The sequence below is a fragment of the Lactuca saligna genome, chromosome 8 (genome assembly GCF_052625555.1).
Source record: "Lactuca saligna cultivar CGN05327 chromosome 8, ASM5262555v1, whole genome shotgun sequence".
NCBI classification, from domain to species: domain Eukaryota; kingdom Viridiplantae; phylum Streptophyta; class Magnoliopsida; order Asterales; family Asteraceae; genus Lactuca; species Lactuca saligna.
This window is the reverse complement of record NC_136424.1, coordinates 13,802,245-13,812,364: the sequence shown is the minus strand read 5'-3', so window position 1 is coordinate 13,812,364 and position 10,120 is coordinate 13,802,245. Positions and strand designations below refer to the sequence as shown.

The 10,120-nt window shown below is 40.7% G+C and overlaps 1 protein-coding gene across 1 annotated transcript; it reads left to right on the top strand.

Annotated features, from left to right (window-relative positions):
• Window positions 1-7,227: 7,227 nt before the first annotated feature.
• LOC145008788 (large ribosomal subunit protein eL33w-like) lies at window positions 7,228-8,545 on the top strand. The gene is made up of 5 exons (XM_078967398.1): window positions 7,228-7,373; window positions 7,477-7,512; window positions 7,596-7,824; window positions 7,913-7,955; window positions 8,331-8,545. Exons 1-4 carry the CDS (start codon window positions 7,342-7,344, stop codon window positions 7,952-7,954), a joined length of 339 nt encoding a protein of 112 aa, XP_078823524.1. The 5' UTR covers window positions 7,228-7,341; the 3' UTR covers window position 7,955; window positions 8,331-8,545.
• Window positions 8,546-10,120: the final 1,575 nt, after the last annotated feature.

Here is a 10,120-nt window from a genome sequence, read left to right as displayed (position 1 = left end):
GGAGTCGCTCGCGCCTCCTCTGATGTCATCTAAAAAGCTCTACTCTTCGCCACTTGCGCCTCAGCCTGGACCTAACAACCATCCGTAATCCTCAATGTAGTAGGGGAGGGTGTCGACACCTTCCCTGTTGTGGCTAAGCGCGGGCACTGGGACTTTTTATGTCCCCTCTGATTGCAATGGAAGAAAATCAGATCTGATGTTGCAGTGGCGGTGGTAGAAGTTGTAGAATCTCTGCTCATATGCCCAGTCCAACCACACTTGTAGCAGCCGGAACTTCCTACCCTGCACGCCCCATCGTGCAATCTCCCATATTTGCCACACCGACTGTGGCTCTGCTGACTTCTGGACCTATGATCTGAAACCTTAGGCTTCTTGCCCAAACTCCCTGTACCCAAAGTCGCCTCCGGCTTCCTCTTCTTCTCCATCTCAAGATCTCTCTCTCTCTCTCTCTCTCTCTCTCTCTCTCTCTCTCTCTCTCTTTCCCCGCAATCATATCATCCAGCGTTGTAACACCCCATTTATGGTATGTGATTTAAATTAAGTATTTTCTTTCTTGAGGGGTACTCGACGAGTCTGTAGCCCGACTCGTCGAGTATAGACGGGTTGATCACGCGACTTAAGTGGCGACTCGACGAGTCCATACGATGGACTCGACGAGTCTGCCTGTCTGGATGAAGCCCTAATTTTAAGGGTTTGCACCCTATTTAAACGCATTAATTCTCCCCGACCTCACCTACATCACCCTCGGAGCATCTATTACCGAACCCTAACCCCCTTAAAGAGTGTGTGAGTAATTGTTGCTTTGTGAAGGAACTTTTGGAGCAAGTAGAAGAAGGAGAAGGTTGAAGAGTTCAAGGAAGAGGAAGTAGATCCAGAACACACTTATTTGTGGTCATCTTTTTTGGTAATAAAGTCTCCATCTTTCTTGTTGATCTTGTAGATCTTGGTTGTCCCCAAATTGTTGATATTAAGCCCAAAACCCCAAATTCTTTTTTATAAGGCCTTAGGATCGGGTTATACTTCAGATCTGGACCCTCATTACATCCTAGAAGTGTAAAGTTTCAGTCATGGTCGTGATTGAGGTCCCTCTTGAGCTTAGAACCCCATTAAGCACTTAGTTTTTTCATTGGAAGCCTTTGAAGCCATGCATGCACGTAAAGTTTGCAACTTTACGTGCTAAGCATGCCCTAGAAGCTTAGATTTGTGATTTGGAGCCGCTGTATGGCTCAAATCAGGTCTGTATGAAAAAGGGATTGAATGGACTCGGTGAGTCCCAAGCTTGACTCGGCGAGTCATATGAAGATAGTCGTGGACTCGACGAGTTGGATGAGCAACTCGGCGAGTCCGATGAAGATTGCCTTAGACTCGACGAGTTGTTCTACAACTCGGCGAGTCGGATGAGTTTTCCCTAGAAAAGTGGTGTTTAAGTGAAATAGCTTCATTCCTTCTTAGTCACACATAAAGTTAGCAACTTTACATGTTTAGATGGTTCCATGGGCTTTGATCTATGAGTTAGATTCCCTGGAATGGATTAGGATTCGATTGTTTGGAATCTGCACGATAGGACTCAACGAGTTGTTCCTTAGACTCGGCGAGTCAAGTCGCGAGTCCCCGTTTTCCTTCGAGTTGTGAGTTCAGGGTGAATCAGCGAGTGGGAAAGGGACTCTATGAGTTAAAGTTAGAGTTAGTAGAGGAGGGACTCGGCGAGTCTGCGCCCTGACTCGGCAAGTCCGGTCAACTGGAAGTTGACTTTGACCAGAGAGTTGACTTTGACCAGGGAGTTGACTTTGACCAGGGGTAAAATAGTCATTTTACCCTCAGTTCAGTTATTGGTATCTGATTTAGTGTTTATGGGAATTGTAGCCGGGGAGTTCCGGAGCAACTGTCAGCCAGTTTCAGATTTAACATCTCAACAGCCAGAGTTACGAGGTGAGTTTCCTTCCAGTAGGAACGGGTCTACGACCATAATGTCAGTCCGTTTAGTTAGCAGTAATTCCGGACCTCGGTCCGATGCAGTAGTTAGATTGCTTGATGTCTTTGTGATTCAAACATGTCTTTGTGTTATGTGTTCTGGACTTCGGTCCGATGCAGTATGCAATATACGTGTTTATGCTAGTTGATATGTGTTTATACTATGCTATGTACAGTCAGTTCTGGACTTCGGTCCGATGCAAGGGACAAGGTCCCAGTCAGTTCCGGACTTCGGTCCGATGCAGTTTCCGGACTTCGGTCCGATGCGGAGGGCAAGGCCCTGGTTAGTTTTCGGATATCGGTCCGATACAATTTCCGGACTTTGGTCTGATGCAGTGGGAAAGGCCCAGTATGTGCTTTATATGTTATTGTATGGTATGTGGTAGTTTGGGGAGCTCACTAAGCTTTGTGCTTACAGTTTCAGTTTTGGTTTCAGGTACTTCCGCAAGCAAAGGGAAGAGCTCGGGATGATGGCATTGCACACACCACAGTTTCAACATTTGTCCTGGGAGTTTATTTCAGATACTATGTTATGTTGATACAGTTCTTTTGTCATGACACATCTATTATAACTTTTTGGGATTTATGACGTACGATTTCATGATATATTATAAATGGTTGATATCTTTAGTATTATTTAAACAAAAAATTTTGGGTCGTATTTTGGGTCGTTACAAGCGTCTTACAGCTGGATCGGCTCACAAATTGGCATATATCACTCCGCAACATCTCATGATAACGTGCCTTCTTCATTTCCTCATCAGTTGCGTACTGAGGAACAAGAAGAGCCCTCTCCCTAAACTTGGCGGTAATCTCCTCCACTGACTCTGTAAACTGAGTAAGGTCTTGAAACTCCCTGGCTAACCACTGCACCTCAATAACCGGTGCAAACTCGGCTCTGAACCTGGTAGAAAAATATGCCCAAGTCATAGCATCAAGTGTTGTGTCATCCCCGATACCATGCCCAACCTCCTCCCACCAGTCACATGCCTTGTCCTTCAGAAGATAGGATGCTAATGTGACCTTGTCCCCCTCGGGACATCTGTTGGTGCGGAACGCGTTGGCAACATCTGCCAACCACCTAGTACTTGCAATGGGGTCCCGCGCCTCATGGTAGTCTGGAGCTCCACAAGCCCGAAACTCCCTGAAAGTGAGTGCGCGCGACCCCATCATGGCTGCCATCTCAGCACGAAATGTGCTCAACTTCTCATCCATCAACTTCAAAATACCCTCCTTGATCGAACTGAAGATCACAGGAGTCTGCTCAAGTATGATACGGGTAACCTCTGAAGTGAAAACTCCCTAGTTTGCTCATCCAACTGCTCGACCCTCGAGCCTGATCCTGATCCCTCCCCGGCACCTGAATTGCCGCCTGCTGGTCTAAGGCGTAAAACCACCATTCTGAAAACACATCACATCACACGTTAGAAACATTGATATGTCTCGAGGGATCGTTATTATTACAGGTTTCCTGGTCTTGCCTCGGCCTTCCTTGATTCAAGTATAGATCATATGCTTCCAGTAGTATGGGCCCCTACTACCTTCTACATCTATCCGTACTTTCCTCAAGAACTGCCTCGACTCCACCAAGTCACTACTACTGCTACTGATCTCTGCTACTCTCATCCTAGGATTGCCCTAGGGAAATCTCTGACTCAACCAAAACCAGTCCTCAGCCGCTGAAGGCCTCCTTGTAATGCCAATTAGTCATCACCTGAATACAATCACATGTGACGAGGCTCGGATAATCCTTCGAGTTAAAGACTCGTCCCTACAACGGTTAGACTCAAACAAGAGCTGCGCAGTAGGGCCAAATCCAACACTCTGAGATTATTCAACCCTGATCACATGCGATGTGATGTATTCACCTAATGGCTAACTCCCATTACTTGGAGCCCCACAAAGCACAAAGCAAGCAGCATTCAGACACATGAAACTACTCAAGCAATTATATCTTCATAACGAGAAACTGTACTAGCATACAATTCTAAATTCATACTATCAGGCATAACCTAAACAGGCTATCCTACTGTTGTCTACTCAATACTAGCATGCAATTCTCATAAAGTTGAAACACATATAGCAGACACATAAGGCATCTTCCTAGATCCTTAGTCCTATTCTAGCATGTTGTTATACTCAAACTGAAACAAATAATCATAATATAAACTTGTATGGGTAATTTGTGAGTACTTACTTGAGCTCGGCTGATCGCATGCACCACACCCTTTTCTCGTTTTGAAAAACTCTTTTCTTTTTAAGTCTCTTTTTCAAAAACTCTTTTGAAAACATTTTTCTTTCGAAAATCTTTTTACTATTTCCTTAGTTTGAGTCCAGTCACACCCGTAAGTGTGCCTGGATCCCTCAAACCAAGGCTCTGATACCAACTTGGAACGAACCAAAATACGACCCAAAATTTTTTGTTTAAATAGTACTAAAAGTTAACAATCATCCATAATATATAATGAAACCGTAGGTTATAAATCCCAAAAAGTTATAATAGATGTGTCATAACAAAAGAATTGTATCAACATATCATAGTATCTGAAATAAACTCCCAGGATAACAAGTTGAAGTTGTGGTGTGTGTGATGTCATCATCCTGAGCTCTTCCCTTTGCTAGCGGAAGTATCTGAAACCAAAACTGAAAACTGTAAGCACAAAGCTTAGTGAGCTCCCCCAAACTACCACATACCATACTATAACATATAAAGCACATACTGGGCCTTGCCCACTGTATCAGACCGAAGTCCGGAAACTAACCAGGGCCTTGCCCTCTACACCGGACGGAAGTCCAAAAACCGCATCGGACTGAAGTCCAGAACTAAATGCATCGGACCGAAGTCCGGAACTGATTGAACATAACATAACATAAACATATCAACTAGCATGAATACATATATTGCATACTGCATCGGACCAGGGTCCGAACACATAACACAAACATGCTTGAATCACAAAGACATCAAGCACACTACTACTGCATCAGACCGAAGTCTGGAACTACTGCTAACTAAACAGGTCGACATTGTGGCCGTAGACCCGTCCCTACTGGAAGGAAAGTCACCTCGTAATGTTGGCTGCTGAGATGCTAACTCTAAAAGTGGCTGACTGCTGCTCCGGAATTGTCCGACTACAAATCCCAAAAACACTAGATCAAGTATTTATAAATGCTCTTAAGGTAAAATGACTACTATACCCATGATCAAAGTCAACTCCCTGGTCAAAGTCAACTTCCAATTGACTGGACTCGTCGAGTCAGGGCGCAGACTCGCCAAGTCCCTCCATTACTAACTCTGACTTTAACTCACTGAGTCCCTTTCCCACTCACTGATTCACCCTGAACTCACAAATCGAAGAAAGACGGGGGGCTCGCGACTCGACTCGTCGAGTCCGAGGAACAACTCGTCGAGTCCTAACATGTATATTCCATACAGTCGATTCTAATCCATTTCAAAGCATCCAACTCGTAGATCTAAGCTCCTGGGACCATCTGAACACGTAAAGTTGCTAACTTTACGTGTAACTAAGAAGAATGAAGCTATTTCACTCAAACTCTACTTTAATGGGGGGAAACTCATCCGGTTCGCCGAGTTGTTCATCCAACTCGTCGAGTCTAAGGCAATCTTCATCAGACTCGCCGAGTTGCTCATCCAACTCGTCGAGTCCACGACTATCTTCATATGACTCACCGAGTCAACCTTGCAACTTGCCTAGTCCATTCAGTCCTTTTTTCCATACAAACTTGATTTGAGCCATGCAACGGATCTAAATCACAGATCCAAGCTTCTAGGGCATGCTTATCACGTAAAGTTGCAAACTTTACGTGCATGCATAGCTTTAAAGGCTTCAAATGTCAAATCTAAGTTCTTAATGGGGTTCCAAGCTCAAGAGGGACCTCAATCACGACCACAACCGAAACTTTACACTTCTAGAATGCAATGAGGGTCCAAATCTGAAGTATAACCCGATCATAAGGCTTTATCACAAAGGATTTGGGGTTTTTGGGCTTAAAAGCAACAATTTGGGGACAAACAAGATCTACTAGATCAATAAGCAAGATGGAGACTTTATTACCAGAAAAGATGACCACAAATGAGTGAGTTCTGGATCTACTTTCCTCTTCATTGAACTCTTCAACCTTCTCCTTATTCTACTTGCTCCAAAAGTTCCTTCACAAAGTAACAATCACTCACTCACTCTTTTAAGGGGGCTAGGGTTTGGTAAGAGATGCTTTGAAGGTGATGGAGGTGACGTTGGGGCGCATTCATGCGTTTAAATAAGGTGCAAACCCTTAAAATTAGGGTTTCATCCAGACAGGTGGACTCGCCGAGTCCCAGCGTATGGACTCGTCGAGTAGCCAACTCAATTTGCGTGATCATCCCGTCTCTACTAGACGAGTCGGGCTACAGACTCTTCGAATACCCCCTTAATAAATGAAAATACTTAATTTAAATCACATACCAGAAATGTGGTGTCACATAAATAAATAATAAATTGTTATTCTGTTTTTTTGGACTATTCGGTTCTTACTTTATAAACTAAAACCAATCCGAAATCCAAAATAATAATTCGGTTTCGGTGAAAACTAATCAAAAAATCCGAATATCCGAACCAAATAGTCTAATCCAAATTATCCAATAGGACATTTCGGTTTTATCCAAATAGTGAACAATCCTAGCGGCGATGACGACTTTCAGGTGGTAGAGAACGATAGCGAGGGTAGGAGAAGTTATGAGGTGTTCGTTAGTCGATGACGGTGCAGAGAGGGAGAGAGAAGGGGAGATGTATTTTTATAGGTGATTGGAAAACGGCAGGGGAGGTGGCGGCGTCTGGCACGACGATAGAGACTTTTTCCTGTGGTGGAGGCTGAAAATGAGTTTCTTCGGAGAGAGAGAGTGAGCGAGAGGGAGAGAGGTGAGTCTTTTTTAATTTTAATTAATAAAAAATAAGATAAATAAATAAATAAAACAAATATAAGGAATATAATTATAAGAATCAAAATCGCTAAAAATATATGAAATTAGACCATGACACACTACTAAACCTTTTTTTTTTTTTTTTTTTTTTTTTTTTTTTTTTTTTTTTTTTTTTTTTTTTTTACCAAAACCATATAATTTATAATTTTGGAAACTATAGGAACTATTAATTTTGTCATGAATTATAAGTCCACTAAATTGTGATGTGGGCCAAGAAAAATAGAAACGTATCATCGTTCGACCCAAATCTCAAATCATAAATCAACAATCCCAGCCCATCTATCATCCATCAATATATCAAGAATCGTAACAGATGCAAGATTAGGGTTCGTAATCATCTTCTTCTTCTTCCTCTTCAGCGCAGACGTCGGCAACTCTTTGGTGAAGCAAAAATGGTGAAGGGTCGCCAGGGAGAACGTGTCAGGTATAATGTTCTCCAGGAATACCGACTCCTAATCCTTTGTGTTTAACAAAACTCCGCTTTTGCTAACATTTGTTTTTGTTTTTGTTTTTGTTTTCTTCTTCAGACTCTACACTAGAGGAACGGTTCTCGGGTACAAGAGGTAAAGTTCGGATCATCATTATTGTTATTGTTTGTGTTTCTATAACTTTGAAATCAGCTGATTTTTTTGACGATTTTGGGTAGGTCGAAGTCGAACCAGTACCCGAACACATCGTTGGTTCAAATCGAAGGAGTTAACACGAAAGAGGAGGTAGCCTGGTATCAAGGAAAGCGCTTGGCTTACATCTATAAAGCTAAGGTGAAGAGGGATGGATCACACTATCGATGCATTTGGGGAAAAGTAACCCGGCCTCATGGAAACACTGGTGTTGTTCGTGCAAAGTTCACTTCCAATCTTCCTCCTAAATCCATGGTAAGTATTCACCAGTAGATGGAATTTTTCATCATTTTGTTTGTGTTGCTAGCGAACTTCTCAAAATCTTTGCTTTTTCTATTTGCAGGGAGCTAGGGTTAGGGTGTTCATGTACCCAAGCAACATCTAAGGTAATACATTTATTGTTGTAACCTATATATATATATATATGTGTGTGTATATATATATATATATATATGTATATGTATATATGAAGGTATTGCTATGTCATACAAGAATCCATGTAGTTTATTAGGTTACGCATCATGGAATATGAGCATACATATATAGATTTGAAAGTCTTCTGATGAATGGAATTTGCTTTCTTTGTGACTTTTGAGACTTTATTTGCCATGTCTTTTACTCCCTAAAATTATGTTTGTTTGGGACCTTTTCTTTTGTTTGCTACATTAATTTTTGTGGTAAAATGCCATTTGAAATACCAATCTGATCATTCATATTAATTCTTGTAATATCTGAATTTTTTTTCACATTATTTGTTGCAGTTTATAGGAAGGGAGAAGAAGGAAAATGTTATTGGTGGTGTTTAACATGTTTTGACAGTTTTGTGATATTTTCTATTTGTTCAAGTTATTTGAATTTATGTTGGAATTGGTAACTGAGCAGACATTGGAATGAGTTTTAGTCTTTTAGAAAGCTTTGTCACCATGGTTGTCTTCTGTTTGTAGATTGTGAATCCGAAGCCTTTTATTTTTGGTAATTGTGGATCTGAAACCCTTCTTTGCCTATAAAGTTCACAGATTCATGTCCATTGATTTTAAATGGATCAAGTTTATGGATGGGTTTGAAGCTTAAGCATTCATTTAGAATATACAATACTCAAATACAGTGAGCAACAAGTCTTTTGTTTGGGCTTTTTTCTACTTCAAATGCTCCTTCATGGGCACATGAACTTCCATTTGCTATTTCTACCAAAATCATACCTTATAATGAAACAAATTGATTATGTAATCTGCTAGCAAACAATGCAAATTTGGTTCGTGCGGTATTCAAAAAACTGTGGATAGGATTTAAAAAGTTTCCGATTTGCATGAAAGTCCAAAATAAGGATTTTTTATGATTTTTGTCCAAAAAAACGTGAAAAGATGGTCATGCCTTTTAATTTTCTTTTTTTTCTTTTTATAATTATTTTAATATCATTTTGATTTAAAAGAAAAAACAGAAAGAATTTGCTACCAACCACCCCCACCATTCTCTCTCTTTACATCCTCACCAAAAAAGAACCATCTCAAGAAGAATCTCAAACAAAAAAAGTATTGCTAATTAGACTCCAAGTAGTGTTATTGATTTTGAAGAATTCTCCACTATTTTTCGATTGACTATCTTCTTGGAAGCGTAGAGCCAAATCATACATCAGCCAAGGAGGTGGCTACATATTTGGTGAACCATGATCATCTTGCCAGCAGCACCAATGAGCCACCTCCTAAGCCTAAAGCTACTATCCTCCAGCCAGATATCACAAAACATATAACATCCGAGATTCAGAGTGACCAAAATAACATATTTCAATGTCTCAAAGGTGGGATAAAACTCTAGTCGTTTCTCCATCAGCCTCATCTTTGAAGACACTCACAATGACTCGACCCGATCAACCTCTCTGCCTCTCTCTAAGAGCATTCAGCCAAGCTCAAAGATCTGCAAGAGCTCAAGGAGCTGCTTAATCCAAATCTCTAGGATCACAATTGATGCATCTAGATCTCTTACAATTTTTTAATATTTTAGTTCCAACTCCTTAATTGTGTTTTCCTATCTCTATACATCTTCATCTATTTGTTGAATTGGATGTCTCAGGAAAGAAAATTGGAATCGTATACTTCCAATGTTGATAATTCTAAATAAATAAATCAGAAAATGAAGAAGGAAAACAATGCACTCCAGGTGCTCGGTGAAACACCTGAAAGAAATGTACCTTTAGATATTTCAATATATGAAAGAAAAATACCTTTCTGAGGTTCTGGAAATGAAATACTTCTAAAATACAAACACATATTAGTAAAGAAAAGTGAAGGAATCAGGAATGAGTTCATTGTTCAGCTAAGAAGGAATCTGGAGTGAGAGCCACACATAAACAAGAATTTCAATGGATATTGCAGTCATCAAAAATAGATTAGAAGAAGTTTAGCCTTATTGAACCTGTTGAGAGGAATACAATTGGTTTTTGAAGCCGCGCAAAAAAAATTGAAGAATCTGGTTTTTTGGGTCTCTTTATGCGTATAAACTATTAGCAAAATAGTAAAAAATATGGTTTTTTCCCTGATTTGTAGATGATAGATGA